Here is an 18023-nt window from a genome sequence, read left to right on the forward strand (position 1 = left end):
GCAGCAGAGGTGTTACAACAACTAGCAGCAGCAGCAGCAGGGAAATATAGTCCTTTAAGGCAAGCAGCTGCCTGGTGGCCGGTCCTTCTATAGAGGTCTGTCTGAGTGCTGAGAGATGAAGAGCTGAGGCACACTGGAGAGACAGAGAGAGCCCCAGATGTTTAGCAGCTAGAGAACAGCTTCTCTACTTGTGGGAACTGGTCTCTCTCTCTCTCTCTCTCTCTCTCTCTCTCTCTCTCTCTCTCTCTCTCTCTCTCTCTCCTCCAGCACCATGGGCGAGAGACAGAATACCCAGGAAACCAGAGCAGGAAATGATACACATGGGGGAAAAAAACCTTAACCCTTTGTTAACGTATAAACCACTTTTTCCGACTTGGATGGTATCCATCCCTACTATTTTGGGGCATTTAATTATGGTAAAAAAAACAGTGTCAAAACAATGCTGTCAAATACTTTCTTAAATTTAGGAAAATAGCAAAAATAAAGATTTTTACTGTAAATATATATTTTTTATTTTAGACTGTTATGTTTTTACATAGTACTGTGTATATTTGTATGTCATTTAATGTCTTGATGAATTGAGTACAAAGGACCCCAATGTAAACAAGCCATAGTGCTTTTTTCTCTGCGTTTAAATCCCATTAGTAGACGTTGTATCTGAACTGGACTGTCCTGTGCAATGCGAACTTCTTCTAAAGTATTGAATCAATCAATCAATCAATCAATCAATTAATCAACCAATTAATCAATTTGACGCTTGTAGATCTATAGGGCTTGAAACAAAACAATACAGTAACTACCTACCTACCTACCTACCTAATAACTATCAATCTAGTTATGTAATGTTTTATGTTGAAGGGACAACGCGTCATGGAGGCTATCATTATACAAGTCATTTGACTCCAAGCCATTCGTCGAAGTGTAACTGAATTAATGATTAGACTCACATCACACATGTCAGATAGGCCTATACTTTACCACTGCCCTACTTTTTAAAAAGTTACATACAGTAGATGCATGCAGTACATACTGTATACCAGTGGTGGGAAAAGTACTCACATTTTTTTACTCAAGTAAAAGAATCAATACTGCAATGTAGAAACACCCTGCTACAGGTAAAAGTCTGGAATTCAAAATGTGCTTGAGTAAAAGTACAAATGTACTTACTGGCATAACAAAATTACCTAAAGTACCAAAAGTATAAAGTACTCATTATGGAGAATTCACAAGTTTTCAAATGTATAGAAATCTTTTAAGATCTACAAGCTCACAATGTGTCGCAATGGCCGGAATGTTCAGTATATAGGACTGAAGTGGGTAATGTATGCTTTGTACTAATAATTAAAATCTACAAAGTATCACGTTTTCAAATTATTTTAGTTCCTCTGAGATGTAGTGGAGTAGAAGTAAAAGTACTGAACCTTTAAAATTCCTTTCAGGAAGGAGATACAGTGTTCCATCATATAGTAAGGTCAGACTAAAAAGGTCCTTTGTCCATCAGTCGACTTTAAGGCATAATCAGGAGTTTGGCCATAGGTAGGCTTGGCGGTGAACACTGCTCTTGTCTATATTATCCTTATGTATGTAAACCTGTCTTGTTTTTGTTACCTGTGTTAAATGTTTGTATATATGTTATGTGTCGCATACATGGCTGACTGACAATAAAGTACTATATCATATCATATCCAGTAACATAAAAATGCCTCAAAACACTACTTGAATATATGTAGGCTACTTAGTTCATTTGCATCTATGTTCTCTAACACATTAAGACGTGAGACCACTTCTACAAACACCTTCTAAAATCTGTAGTTCTTTTCAAGATTCTCTCAGCGGTTTCCCCAGTTTCAATAATAACACTTAGCACGTTTGCAAAGAGCTACACATGTTGTCTCTTAAACATTATTGCAACCATAGGTCGCAGTTTAGTATGTGAACGGTCACAGCTTGTCCGTATGTATCTCTGTCTGTCTGTCACGCCTGACACTGTGGTTCTATGGGGTTGTCGCTCTGACATCATGCTCTGCCGTCACTGTGATGTCAGGGGAACCACTCTTAACAGAAAGGTTTTTCCGCTCTGACATCACGCTCTGGCTTCACATATGATGTCACACTAACAGAATTCCATAGAGTTCCCTGATGTCATCAATATTAAGCCCATATCTAACAGGACTTCATATGGGAATGCCCATATATGGAGGCCACATCGGCCACATACCACACTAACGGCTGGTTCTACAGACAGGGATCTCCATGTATGGGCATAAAAGGGTATGGACTTTCACATAACGAATAACTGAGTAAGCATGTTTGGGCTCTCACAGCATATCTCCATATACAGTATGGATCTCCATATGGGTACCAGGGGTCTCCATATATGGGTAACTGGTCCGATATACATCACTGGCCAGATGGGTGAGGTCGCATGTCGCCCTGAGGTGTCCTACTAGTATATTATTATCTCAAGACTATGATTTTGATATTTGATATTTAGTTGACTAGACGTAGACTAGACTGACTAAATAGGACTAAAACTAAATGGTGTGTTTTTCAAAGGACCATACATCTGAATTTGCTGTCAATATTAACACTGGTATGACTAAGACTAAAAGACAAAGTTTTAAATATTTAGTCAACTAAGAAGACTAAACAATTTCAGATGACTAAATGGGACTACAACTAAATGGTGTGTTATTCAAAAGACTAGGACTAAATCAGAGTTTGCTGTCAGAATTAACACAGGCTACAAAACAGTTTAATAATGTTCAAGTGTTATTACCTTATATTCCTCCATGAAATGACAGCTATCCATGTGGATGTGTTATAGAGACAGCTCTACCTTACAGTAACAGTACAGTATAACTACAGAGAGCATGGACAGCTCTATCTTACAGTAACAGTACAGTATAACTACAGAGAGCATGGCCAGCAGCAGGGGATTATAGGCTAGCCCTGAAGGAGGATTATGGGCTTGACCGCCTGCCCATCACAACCAGTTGACCAATCAGAGGTGAGCCGGGAGCCGGGACAAGACATTAAACGCCTCAGGCATGGGTGTTGAGCACATGCTGCCTGTCTACAGTGTGTGTGTGTGTGTGTGTGTGTGTGTGTGTGTGTGTGTGTGTGTGTGTGTGTGTGTGTGTGTGTGTGTGTGTGTGTGTGTGTGTGTGTGTGTGTGTGTGGTGATTGTATTAAAATAGATTTTTTTTCATGTTCAGGGGTGTAATGCATATGTTTCTACAATGTCTAGAAAGAGTGGTCCTAAAAAGTTCAGCATTAGTCAGAGGTCCTAAGTAGGTAAGTTATGTGAGAAGGTGTGTGTGTGTGTGTGTGTGTGTGTGTGTGTGTGTGTGTGTGTGTGTGTGTGTGTGTGTGTGTGTGTGTGTGTGTGTGTGTGTGTGTGTGTGTGTGTGTGTGTGTGTTATTCAACATATGTAATCCATTGACCTAACCTCCTGGAAGTCCCCCAGGTCAGGTACCGTACCTGTGACCCCACCCGTCTCTGATATGGCTGGAATGCCAACCATATCAGAGACGCCCCCTCCCTCCCTTCAAAACGTCACCCAAAACCCACCTCTTAAGGATGGCCTTTCCCAGCACGATGCAACAGTGAATGAATGAATGAATGAATGAATTAATTAATTCATTCATTCATTCGTTCATACGTTCATTCATTCATTCACTATTCATGTTGCAACAGGGCATACAGTATGTGGGGCTTCGTTGGTTATGAAGTCCTTATAACTATGTGTGAACAATATGACCAATATTTCACTATAATACATATCTGAGCACTAAGAGCTCAGATATGCTTTATCGTCTCTGTCGGGTGGAAACGTCATATCCAAAATAGCAAAAGTATAGCTGAGAATCCATCTAAACATGCCGCTTTGTGCTGCTTTAGGGGCTTGTAGATCTGCTACTTTTGATGCTTTTGTGTGACGCTGTAGTACAGTATATGAATATAAGTAAGGACTAAGGAGTCAAGTTCGTCCTCAAAGCGTTAATTGTAGATCAGATACTTACTCCCTTTTTCCTCTCTGTGTTTGATTCTTCAGCAGCTCTCTGATACCTGAGGAAGAAGAAAACAGATAAAACATCAAACGTCAACAACACTGACATCTGCTGATCAAAGACAGGTATGTATGCTAAGGAAACTCATGAAGGGGCGGTTTTGTAGTTGTTTTCCTGTAAAGGTAAAAAACTACAGAAGGGCAAAGACATGGCACGCCATGACGTAAACAACGCAGCTGCAGCTAATAAAGTTAATAATGGGTGTTAGATCTGGGTGCGTGCCAACGTGCAAGCACTGACAACATACTGGTGTGACTGCTATGGGCCCAGGCAGCGGCTCTGAAATGCTTTCACTCTGTCACAGCAATCACTCAGATATAGCAATGCCCACGATGACAGGAATATTATGACATAATATTCCTCTCGTACAGATTTTAGTTTTTTTTTGGCCAGATTCTAGCTTTATGCCAAAATAAATGACCCTTCACTGTTTAATGTAAATTGTGTGTGTGTGTGTGTGTGTGTGTGTGTGTGTGTGTGTGTGTGTGTGTGTGTGTGTGTGTGTGTGTGTGTGTGTGTGTGTGTGTGTGTGTGTGTGTGAGAGAGAGAGAGAGAGAGAGAGAGCGCCATTGGTCGCCACAGACAGACCTACACACATACAGACAAAGTCACTCTTCGGAGACGGTGTGACCACCGCTCAAAAACTATATTATGACTTCATGTGGCTGATTTGAGTCTAGGGTAGCAAACGTTTTATAATAGGCCTGCCTAATCAAGAAACATATTTTAAATCTCATTTTAATAATCCACTTTTATAATCTACAAGCTTGTAGATCTGCTATTTTCTCATGTGGTGGCCTAGTCACTTCTTTTGGGCTTGTTTTCATATACCTATAGCTGCTTGTTTCTCTCACAAAATCTGGCGAAACTGTTAGGAAGGTGTCAGGGCGGTGTTTGCCGTTGTGTGGTCACCTTACCGCTAGCCTCGGAAACCCAGGCTTTTACCTTACCGCTAATCACTTTCTAAGTGTTGGCCGGCTCATGGTAGCTGACAGAGTACAGCATCTTGCAATGGGCCTGAAAGAAACACTACACGACTAAGATACCCATGTACCTGACAAAATACTTCCAAAACGTCAAGGATGTCCACAACAACATTACAACACCAGAGGCAGCTCCACAGATCACGTCCATCCCAGATTTGGGTAAAAAAAAGGGTAAAATTATTTCTCCTCTATATGTCGCAAAGAAAGTGGAACGCCCTACCGAAGGCCTTAAAGTAGTGTAAATCCCTACCTTCCTTTAAAACGTCACTAAAAAGCCACTTAGAGGCTGCAACTCGAAACTGGTAAAGGAAAACAAAGCCTATCCTTATCCTTACCTCCCCCTGACCTTTCAATTGTAAATAACTTCTATTATGCATTTGTGTTTTACGACTGTGTTCTATTTGTGTCCCAAACACCTAAACCTAACCTTAACCCTAACCCTAACCTCAGTAAAACTATGCCTAAACCTAACCTTAACCCTTCCCTAACCTCAGTAAAACTAACGCTGGTGAGTAGCTAACCTGCCGACGCTGGTGAGTAGCTAACCTGCCGACGGTGTTCAGACCAACGGGAGTTCGAACCATGGGGCAGTCCCCATCCTTTTTGTTGACCTTATGTACCAGCGAACTGTATTGTCACGGAACTATACTTTGTCCTATGCAAACTTCTAATAAAGTCTTCAATCGATCAATCAATCAGTCAATGTGTGGTTGTACGGTTGTGTGGTGGTGTGGTTGTGTGGTTGTGTGTGTCTGGTACTAACTTGGAGAAGCGCTCGGCCAGGGCGTTGCTTTGACCTCGGCCGCTGACCAGAGACAGTTCCCTGGCAGTGACCCGAACCGACTGGGAGGCCCAGGACTTACGGCTGAACGCAGCGCTCTCCATCTCTGGATGATCTGAAACATACACACAATTTAAAATATGATTTGCAATGCGATGTACAATATGATTTAGGCATTTAGAAGGCAATCCAGAGGTAAACCAAGAGCCTATCATCAGTCTAAAAACCATACATGGGCAACTGGCGGCCCGGGGGCTACATGCGGCCCTCACCTTCACTTAATGCGGCCCTCAGGTTAATATCAGAATATATTATTGATTTCAGCTGTTACAATTCCAAACATGACCCACTTTACTTACAGTCTATATTAGTGGCTTAATTAATGACTAGTATATAATGACTAGTATTACAATGTTATTGTCTATTTTGTGTCCAGTATATTTGTCTTCAATTTGCATTTAGAAAAAAAAAAAACGAATAATTCAAGATTCTTATTCAAAAATAGCAAAAATGTATTCAGCATTCCAATTAACAAATAGCAGATCTACAAGCTCAAAACACGGTGTACTGCGGCGCGTTTTGAGCTTTCAATTTGCATTGAAAAAATGGGGTGGCAACGGGGTGGCATTTCATGAACTTAATAGAAAAATGGCCGCCACATGAATATGCTCTATAGAGTAAGTAACGACGTCCTGAAGTCACTCCTTCATCCCCTGGTTCCCGGGAGTCGTTTCTCGATGGAGAATAACATCGGGTCATCTTGAAATCGTCCTAAGCATTGTGGTCCAAAAATAAACAAACTGTCTGGGCGATATTGTCAAAGTGGCTCTGTATCGATTACCATAGTCAGTCACTAATATTTGATACATATTTTCGGGCAAACTAATTTGGCGGCGGTAACGTTAGCGTTTTCTCGCCGTCAGTTGATTCTTCATATCCATATGACTGTCAAGAGGATTTGTTAGATATAAAAAAACAAAGAAAAATCTGAGAGAATTCAAAAGGGGGGAAAAAACAGGACCCAGGTAGGATGTGCAAATGATGTCAGACTTGGGTGCTCATTCACACTATAGAGTCAGACTATAGAGGGCATGCGCATGCATAGTGGCAAATCAAGTGGAAAAGTGAGTTTAATGTGGTTTAATGCAATCAGATAGGACTTTTCTGTTTGGATGTATGGGCTGTCAAGGCCAGAAAGTAGTTTTTTGCCACTCAGTAGGCGTTCGTGCATAACTTCCGGGCATGATGACGATGTCACGCGCATACCCTTTATAGGATGCCAGGTCTACAGATGAAGCTGGCATCTGCTATTTAAGTTACATTTAGCCTGCATGTGTGCACAGTACAAACACACGCACGCACGCACGCACGCACGCACGCACACAGGTTCATATTATGATACTAAGACTTGTCAAGGCACATTACAATATAGCATCGGATCTCCATATTAAATATTAAACAATTAATAAAACTATCGTTTACAGTCTATAAAGTATTAGACCATGCAGTGCCCCGGCCCCGGGACGGAATACCTCTAATTTCACCATTCTTTGATATCACTTCGACAGAGTGTAATCAATCCCTAAAAAACCCTTACAGTAACCTCGTAACCCTGGACCCAGCAACTATAACCTTCAAGCTAGCAACTAATACTACAGTAGAGGTCCTCACTTTCCCAACAAATCTTCACTTTGTAAATGGTAAATGGTGCATTTATACAGCGCCTTTATCCAAGGATACATAAATTGTGTATTACATTCACCCATTCACACACATTCATACAAAGATGGCAGAGTAAACCGTGCAAGGCACCGACCTGCTCATTGGGAGCAATTAGGGGTTCAGAGTCTTGCTGAAGGTAAAAGTCTGGGTTTCCGAGGCTATGCTGAAGGACTCTTCGACACTAACTCGGGGGAGCCCGGATTCAAACTGGGGGTTGAGACCCTCCCCGGTCCCCAGATGATTAGCTTAATGTGCAACATTGTTTTCTCACTTAAACAGTAAACAGTAAACTTACAGTATAAGTGTATACAGTTATTTTCATATATATATGGTATCTAACGTGTCAATTTAAGGACTAAAAAAATACAAAAATAAGCGTATAATTACTACGTCAAAGGTAACCAACAAACTATACCATAGAAAATTGTCAAACAATCAGGAGGGATTGTCAAATATTACCTACGTTTTTTGGAGGTGGTTATTACAATATTGTACATTCTGCATTGGTTAACCACTAGGCTATATCAATTTAATTTAGTAATTTAATCTAGTAACGAACAAATGTGTTCAGACTGCACATATGTGTGTGTGGTTTTATGTGCATACAGGCAGACAGTCTTGTGTTTCACTGTTCACAATCTTCACACACATATAACATATTCCAACATACTGAGCCTACTGCAACAACAACCTTGAATAGCCTATAGATAAAAGACTGTAATTTCAGATGTAAAAGCTCCTTGTTTTGACAGCTATAGCCATAATTACAGGAGTACATACATATCTATAGGTCAAGTTGGACAGGTGTCAGCTATTCTGCCTCTGTTGTGTGACATAATTTAGTGCGAACACAGGCACATGCACGAAGCGTACACAAACAACACACACACGCCTTATGCATGTGGGTAATGCATGGCTGATCACAGCGGCCTCACCTGGCCTGAGTCAAACTAATTAGACACTGAGCTGGGTGTGGTGTGGCTACACACACGCACACGTGTTGTGCCTCGAGCAAATCGATGCACACAGGCTAAGACAAACAAAAATGAAAGAAAGACGTGCCATCTCTGAAGCGTGAAGGTGTCCGCTTTTTTATTTAGAAGACCGGAAGCAGGTTGGAGTCTATTATTTCCAATAGGGAGAGTGAACGTGAACACGTTCACGTCATCACTGAACTAAATATTCGTCACACAACAGCAACACGCTCTCGCATGGGATCTCTGTAGTACCGGTAAACAAACATAGGCCATTCGCAAGATCAGACTGCGCCGTCTGTAGGAGACCATTTGTGAGATTTATAATTTGTGTACCATTTCGCCTCTAGCGGCTCCATTTGGGATGGCGTATCTTCATAAATTAACCACCTTTGACATAGGATAAATCTTCCACCTCCACGCAGCCACAGACTAGAGATGACTATTTTTACTCATCTTGTCTTTGTCTTTGACCTCTTTATTGATGATAAACGTCTCTGTCAGGCAGAAACCTCTTAATCTCCATATTGTAACGCTTTGTGTTGTTTCATAAATGGACGCCGTATTTGATCATACTACAGCGTTACACGAAAGTAGCAGATCTACAAGCTCGAAACGCTGAATCCCGAAAGTCAACCGTTTTGGATAATTAGGTAAACTATAGTCCTGTGCCCGGGGTGTGCACAGTATATGAGGGATTGAATGTCCCAGAGGAGTCTCAGAAGTAATGTTGGAGGCATTATTAATAATGCCTCCCCCTGGCCAGCCGGGGCGCTTGATGGAGGGGAAAGGAACTGGTTGGAATAACGTGTTCCTTCCACGCGCTACGTCCATCCCGGGGAAATCCCCCCTGTTAGGTGAAAAGAAAACTTGGACTACTCATGCATTGAAGGAAGCATGAGGTCAGTCCGTTGTCTCCCCAGGCGCGGCAGAGGGAGAGCAGAGCCCAGGATTACATAGGCAACTAGAAGCAGTGCTCTTCCGAGCACAGGTCTCCACCAGGCCAGGCGTCCTGGTGGTGCTACTGTATAATAGGCCAATGTAAAAAGGGTGGCATATGTTCTTCAACTTAGACCTTTCATGGCAATCGGACACTGCATGCATGATTTGAGGCATTGTGTTCCAAAAATGTGTTTTGCTAAAGTCTACCTGCTGGTGGCACTATAACAGCCCAATGTGAAAAAGGTAGCATTTGTTCCTTGACCTAGTGGGAATATGTGTAGCAAATTTCACACTAATCGCAAGCTGCGTTGATGATTTGAGACATTTTGTTCAAAAACGGACCAATCCTGCAAACTTTGGAAGCCAATATTAGCCAATTAGGATGGATTATGAAATATCAGACGGATCGGACTTGATCACATGACTATAGAGATACTGTGTACCGATTTGCATGATTTTTGGATAAAATCTCAAGGAATAATAGGAAAAATTGTGTTTTACATAAGTCGGCCTCCTGGTGGCGCTATAAAAGGCTGATGTGAAAAATGCAGGGAAAGGGTTTTTCCTTGGCCTCTAGGGAGTGCGCTTACAAAGTTTGAAACTGATCGGTGGAGTTATAGGTAAAACCACAAATCTGCCTGTTATAGCGCCACCATGAGGCTGAATTAAAAAAATTGAAGTGGTATTTCTTCCTCGACCTAGTGGGAACGTTTGTGCGCGATTTCATGATAATTGCACTTTGCGTTTGGGATTTGAGGCATTTTGTTCCAAACGGCTCAATCCTAGAAACTTTGGAAGCCAATCTAAGCCAATCAGGATGGAATATGAAAAACCGGACAGATCCGTGTCGATCACATGACAGTCGAGATACTGCCTACCGATTTGTAGGATTTTTGGACAAAATCTGTAAGAGTAGTGCACAGAAATGTGTCTTGCAAACATCGGCCACTAGGTGGCGCTAGAAAAGGCCCATTTGAAAAAATTAGGCCAGAGGTTCTAGATTGGCATCCAGGGAAGGTGTGTGCTCACTTTGGCAGCGACCGGGCCAACGGCGACTGAGATTAGGTGCACACAAACCTGCGAGGACACACGGACGGACGGACGCACGGACGGACGGACACACGGACGGACGAAGGGGAAAACATACTCTCCCCCATGCCTTCGGCTGGTGGAGACAATAAAATAAAGAAGTAATGTTGGAGAACCCAGACTGGTGCCCATTGGGCAGAATTGTCAGGTTGTGCAATACCCGTTGTATTATCTCTGTCTGTCTGGCTCTCTTTTTTGCCCATATATGGTGTCCCATGTCAAGGCCAGTCTGTTATGTCATCTCCAAATTTGGGCACTGTAGTGATGTCAGTCAGTGATGTCAGTCATCTCCAAATTTGGTCACTTGTTTCATGCTGACAGACAGATATTATTTGGCATTGTTTCAGCATGCGGCTGTTACCATGCGGATGTGTAGTATCAGTGATGTCAGTATGCAGACAGACGAACAGACGGACAGACAGACAGACAGACAGACAGACAGACAGACAGACAGACAGACAGACAGACAGACAGACAGACAGACAGACATTCAGTAAATTAATATAGATGCATACATTGCAGTCACAAGATTATCAAGAGGATAAAAAGCAAAAGCAATAAAGAAGCCAGCAGGTAATTTCCATTGCGGTCCTCTCATGTGTATGTGCAAATGATGTTGTGTTGCATGATGTGATGTGTATGTTTGTATTTGCCCTTAAGTCATCGCACGCAAAGGTGTCGTAGTGCATGTCACAATCCAAGCACTCATACTGTAGGTGCTGGGAAATGCCCTTGTGTGCAAAGTGTTGGTCTGCTCAGGTACTTTGCGATACTCGATATACTATTGGTGTGTGTAATCATACAAATCCATGCAGTCGATATATTAGAATTATTTGCGTTGATCCGTTGATATTTAAAGACAAACGTGGACCGTTCCCAAAAACATAATCAATAGAATAATCGCTATTAAAGAAAATAATTGATAGTTGCTGCCCTTTAGTGAGTCTGTCCACATTAAGGCAAGCAGCATAATATTGAATATTACTTAAAAAGAGAACTTAAGTTTGATTTAGAAAGCGCTGTCAGACTGTCTGCCCTAACATTGAGACTGTTAAGAGTGTGAAAGGGTTCATTTCCACATTCTAGAAACAAGAGTTACTTAACACTCAGGATTTTGCAGTAAATGAGCTCATTTAAAGCCTGTAGATCGGGTATGCGAGTTCAAACTCGCCCTCAAATCTGTGCTGCTTTGATTGCGAGATAAAAACACAGCTAGATGTAATCAAAGGTATTATTGTGTGAATTAGAACATATCATTACTCTGACTCTGCAAGAGACATAATGAAGGCCAACGTTTAGAGACGAGCAGGTTATACAGTAGCAGTGCTACAATGCACAATGCACAATCACGTGACTTGCTACGCACGCACGCACGCACGCACGCACGCACGCACGCACGCACGCACGCACGCACGCACGCACGCACGCACGCACGCACGCACGCACGCACGCACACACACACACACACACACACACACACACACACACACACACACACACACACACACACACACACACACACACACACACACACACACACACACACACACACACACACACACACACACACACACACACACACACACACACACACACACATTTGATTGATTTGCCATTTCTAACCCAGCAGCCAAAAACTTAGTAGATCTACAAGCAAACACTACGCTGCTGCGATCTACAGTACCAAACCTCTAATGTCTAACCCTAATCATATAACCGCTATACTGTACCTGAATCTTTTTGTAATTGTAAGACAAACTCCCCCAAAACGTGTTTAACCATCGATCTCGTGAGCACCAGGAACATTTGGCCGTTTGGCAACTGGAAGGTACCCAGTTCGATTCCAGGCTCCTCCAGAGTTAGTGTCGAAGTGTCCTTGAGCAAGACTCTGAACCCCTAACTGCTCCTGATGAGCAGGTTGGTGGTGCCTTGCATGGTGTCCTCCACCATTGGTGTATGGATGTGTGTGCGAATGGGTGAATGTAACGCACAATCTATGTAAAGCGCTTTGGATAAAAAGCACTATAAGCACCATTTAGTAAGTACAGAGAGAGAGAGAGAGAGAGAGAGAGAGAGAGAGAGAGAGAGAGAGAGAGAGAGAGAGAGAGAGAAAGAGAAGGAGAGAGATGACACTCTCTGACAAACACATAGTTAAATGAATACTCCAGGCAGATGCTAAGCCTGTGACACACTGACACCACAGTCATTTGTCTGGAGGGAGAGAACATTCTCAATCGCCCTTCAGGCATTTCTTTGTCAGGGTGTGAGGTGACGAGGTGACGAAGGTCCTCATCCTTCGGTACATATTAAACATGTTAAAACAATACGTTGTTCGATCATAAATCAGTACTACTGTCTGGAGGACAGTTCTTTTTTTCATGAACAACGCCCCTCTCTTCTTATCTGTGCCTTTCCGTTGAAGTGTAGCTATATTACATCACCACCAGACGCCAACGTTTGTACCCTACAGTGCCACAGACAGACTTTGGACTGAACCAAAAGTCAACAGAGCGCTGCATGCTTAATCTGTAACACTGACAGCACGTTTAAATACATCATGTTTTAAGGCAGGGGTCTTCAACAGGGGGTCCGGGACCCCTAGGGGGTCCTCAGAGTTACTACAGGGGGTCCTCCAAATCTCTGTGTGATAGAAAATGTTTTTCTCCTTTTTTATATGCATGCACTTGTCCATATTCTAAGAACTTTAGCCACAAATAGCCGATCTACAAGCTCACAGCGCCTCGCGTTGCGAGGCGTTGTGAGCTTGTAGATGGGCTATTTTTGGCAAAGAGCTTTGGAGAGGAAAAAGAGCAGACTAAGTACAGTGAAAGGTCAAGTTTATTAAGTATTAACGGTTCAAGTGGTTAAATATCTGAAAACACAAATTAACATGAATCCAAACTACACTAATGATTGTGCTGTCAAACAATGAAACAATATGGAATCTATGACAAGGTTGTGCTTCATCTCTCCCTCAACTAAGGGGTCCTTGGCCTGAAAACATTGAAGACCCCTGTTTTAAGGGATGACTTAAAGGGGTATTTCACTTTCAAACATGTTTGGGGTAATTCATTTTAACCTGCTTGAGTGCTTGTGTGAGAGCATCCCATACAGTTTAGGTTTCTTGATTCAGGATTTAGATATTTGATATACATTTTATCAGACATGCCCCCTTCCTATACAAACCCATTGTAACTTCAAACTCAATTTTAACCATGCATGTTAGAATCATTAAAAACACCTTTCCTCGGTTCTGGTGACTGATATTGGCCTTCTAATTTGTGAGGGGCCGTGTTTTTTTGTTGTTTTTGTTTTCAATTACCCCTCAGCCCCCTGTCACCTAAACCAAGGATGGGTGTTTTCGATGAATCTAACTTGGTTAAAATGGAGTTTGACGTTTTTGATTGATTGATCAAATACATTATTAACACTTAGCTATTTGTACAGAGGCACGTTTTCCTTGGATTGTTAAAAAGGATAACACAAAAAGCCCTTGTTTCCATTGTGGTCCTGAACAATAGTGTGTTATAATGAAGGGGCGTGTCTGATAAAAGTAATATCAAATATCTAAATACTGAATCGAGCAACTTAAAAACACAAACGCCTGAGTAAACATTAAAATCACCCTAAACATGCATGGGTCCCGACCCCTAGTTACTTTGAGAACCACAGTACTAGTGTGTAGAGAGAGTGCTAAAATGAATTAAAACTAGACTGCGCTGGGGTGCCCGCTGGCCTGGTGGTCAAGGCGCATACCACATACTAGGCTATGATGCCTGCTGGCATCGCCGGTTCGATTCCCGATCCGGACGACCTTTGCCACATGTCATTCCCCATCTCTCTCCCCATTTCCTGTCAGTCTACTGTCCTAAAGGCATAAAAAAAAAGCCCAAAAACAAATCTTAAAAAAAAATAAAAATAGACTGCGCTCTGTCGAGGTGCCAACTTGCTACTATCGTAGAACAGCTGGACCAGTCGGGTAAGTTCCGAAAATGACATCACTTTACTGTAACACAGCCTTTACAAGCAGGAAGTGACAAACACTCATGTCATATCACACTACGATATCTGTAATCCCTGACAGCAGCACTATAGCAGGTCTCAAATCAATCACAATAATGATATTTAATTATAATATCCAAATATTGCCCTGCCCTACAGGAGGGCAACCCCCTGAAGCTGAAAGGCCAGATGTATTAGGCAATAGGCCTAGATCAGGGGTGGGCAACTTTGTTGATGGCGAGGGCCACTATATTTCCACCTTCATTCCAGAGGGCCACATTGCATATTGCTATGTTCTGCTTTGTCATTCTAGTATCTCATACAAAAGAAGCAAAAATAGCAGATCTACAAGCTCAAAACGCATGGCGCTGCGATGCGTTTTGAGCTTGTAGATCGGCTATTTTTGCTTCTTTTGAATTGGAATCCTGAATAATCTTTTGTTCTTTTTGAATTGGCATCCTGAAATGTAACATTTTGATTTAATTTCAAACGCATTTAGTGATATACTCATGTTAACTTTATGAACCTAAAATACAAATACATTGGACGTAAAAAATACATTACTAGTCATTAAGCTACTGATATAGACTGACGGAATTAAAGTGGGTCATATATGGAATTATAACAGCTGAAATCAATAATATATCAGTATTCTGATATTAACCTGCGGGCCGCATTAAGTGAAGGTGGGGGCCGCATGTGGCCCCCGGGCCGCCAGTTGCCCATGTATGGCCTTTATGTGGGTCATGACTCATCACGTATGCCACATCATAGGCTATCATTCACCTCACATGACATAAACTTGATGAATTCTAACTAATATGCCATCCACTCCTTCTAAATCTAACCTCTCCAGTATGGTAAATGGTCTGCGTGTTTATACAGCGCTTTTATCCAAAGCGCTTAACCCATTTAGGCTAGAAGTATTGAATGCTTTAACCAGTGAAAAATAGCAGATATACAAGCTCACAGCGCGGCACTCTGCGAGCTTGTAGATCTGCTATTTTTGAAAAAGTCATGAAAATGTGTGCAAATCTTAGAATATATGTTATTAATCCACGCAATCCCATACAGGATGGCGTTACGCTATCCATTTCAATAGGTTTTAGAAGTCTAAATAATAATAGACATCTTTAAGCGTATATTTGCAATGACTCGCTCTGAAATCTAACTACATACATCTCTCAGTCCCTCCTAATTTCAACATCAGAAACCTCTGCCTATGACCCAATGCATTTGTCCTCCTCTGTAACCTGAGATTAACTGTAGCTCGCTGCTGGATCTGACTGTTGGTTGTATTATCAGAGTAGTTATTTTGAATCTAGGATAATTAGATCCATGGAGGTGTTTTTGAATATTAACTAAACCTTGGAATCAATATCCCAACAAGTTAGGCCACACTTAGATTGTAGGTTCAACACACCATATTTAAGCAGATTTCTATGGTTATACATTTCGTAATGATATATAAAAATCTGATTTTAGAATGATTTATTTAGAAGGTAAATTTATTAAGAAATAAAGGCTTTTACAGAAATAGAAAAAGGCAAAAGCATTCAAAGTACATTTCAGTGTTCCCAATTTAGTCTAAATCATCGTTTCCATTTTTACACTATAATGATAATAATCATCATAGTAAGAAAGCAGAATAAATTCTTATTACCCTTTCAAAGTTTAGAGATGCACCAACCAGTTGATCATTTCCATTCCATACTTTCTTTTACAGAATTAAAATTCTTAATCCTGGGGGCTCTCTCTCTCTGTCAGATTGGTGCAAGAGGTCTTTTGGCATGCGACCTCTCGCTGGGGTAGAGAGCCCAATGTTCCTTCTGAAGGGGACAGTATATATACACCTCTGCCAGACTTTGTCTGGATTCACTTCCCCATAAGCGTGCCCAAGTTACTTCTGCATTTGTTGTTTTTCATTTCAACCAAAATATACCGTATGTATTTTCAAAGCGAACGATTGTAACTCAAATGTTGCTTCTGGGTGGTCCCTGGAACTAAATATTTTGAGATGGGGGTCCGTGGCCAAATAAATATCATTTTGGGGGTCCTTCACATGAAAAGGATTGAGAACCACTGACATAGTAGTCTCTCAAGAACAGACTAACTGAGCTCCAGTTAAGTGAAAAGGACCTTTTCTTTGACGATGGCTGGCCAGATTGCTGACATAGAAACATAGGTTTTTCCAAAAAACCTTATAAGGATTCAAAAGACACTTATAGTATCGGGTCAAAATTCGAATTTTCACGATTTTTCAAAAAATAGCAGATCTACAAGCTTGCCGCACTGTGAGCTTGTATATCTGCTATTTTTCAATAGTTAAAGCATAAAATATTGATACACAATAATGTTTACAGTTTACAGTTTAGGCATTTAGCAGACTCTTTTAATCCAAAGCGACTTAAAATAATGTGTACCCGTTCTGATGTGCATTACTATCAGACAGTCACCCATTCAAACACCAAACAAGCAAGCCAAGCCACCAACCTGCTCATCCGGAGCAGTCGGGGGTTCAGAGTCTTGCTCAAGGACTCTCGGACACAAAGCCTGATGGAGCTGGGGGATTGAACCGAGAACCTTCTGGTTCCTGGTTCCTAGCCTATAGACAGACGCTCTACCTCCATAGCCACGGCTGCCTCCATTCAGACTATATTAATCTATTATTTAAATGCTTTTGTAGATTCTGTATCATCCTTTGCAAAGCCAAGACATTGTTTACAATGGAAGCGATTGTTTAGCATTTATTAATGTATTTATTGCATTAAAGCTGGCAGTATAAACACAGCTCACATATCTGTCTCTGAAATCAGATGAATCTTTCCCAGGTGGTTCCACACCTTCAATTCACTGTGTAATACTATGGTGCTTATTCTGTAGGTTCTCTGAGTTCTATAGTTTTAGAGGTGCTTCACAAACATTGACAGACCTCTTCACAGGGAAGGACTAACATGGCATGTACTGTCATTCTAATCCAAGAAGACTTTCACTTTAGTTATATTTCACTTACTTTAAAGGTCCAGGGTTAGGATTTTTATTTTAACACAGAAAATACAGCTGTATGCCAAAATAAATATTCTTTATCAGTTGTGAAATTTGGATAACTAAACCGTAAAGTGTAACTCTAAGTACTAGACTAGTCTGTCTGAAAGTGCAACGAAACTTGGCTTTAGGGTGCGGTCACAACAAACTTTAATTCTGCATGGGCGGATTCTGCTAATGCTTTTCATTAGGAAATGTATTTCTTTTTTTGGAGGGGGGGGGGGGGGGGGGATCCACAAATAGCAACAAACCGCTCTGTTCCCATTGTAAAGCATTGGCAGAATCCGTCCTCATAGGCAGAATCAAAGTTTGGTGTGAACGCACCCTATTAGTGTCATGCAGTGTCAGTCTTTGTTGTCACTCGATTTAACAATGGAGAATGTTTTCAGTGTAAATTAACCGGCGTGT

General features: G+C 41.5%; 1 protein-coding gene across 1 annotated transcript in view; it reads right to left on the bottom strand.

Moving 5' to 3' along the window:
* Positions 1–18023, bottom strand: part of LOC308286565 (LIM domain and actin-binding protein 1-like) — a 37428-nt gene that overhangs the window by 16655 nt on the left and 2750 nt on the right. Inside the window, exons 2-3 of the mRNA XM_080727639.1 lie at positions 5824–5956; positions 4027–4072 (exon numbers count right to left, since the gene is read on the bottom strand). Coding sequence (XP_080583765.1) covers positions 4027–4072; positions 5824–5945 — 168 coding nt within the window. The 5' untranslated portion in view covers positions 5946–5956. The remainder of the gene's footprint in view (positions 1–4026; positions 4073–5823; positions 5957–18023) is intronic.

The sequence above is a fragment of the Nannobrachium achirus genome (assembly GCF_963921795.1).
Source record: "Nannobrachium achirus genome assembly, chromosome: 6".
In the NCBI taxonomy this organism is placed as follows: Eukaryota; Metazoa; Chordata; class Actinopteri; order Myctophiformes; family Myctophidae; genus Nannobrachium; species Nannobrachium achirus.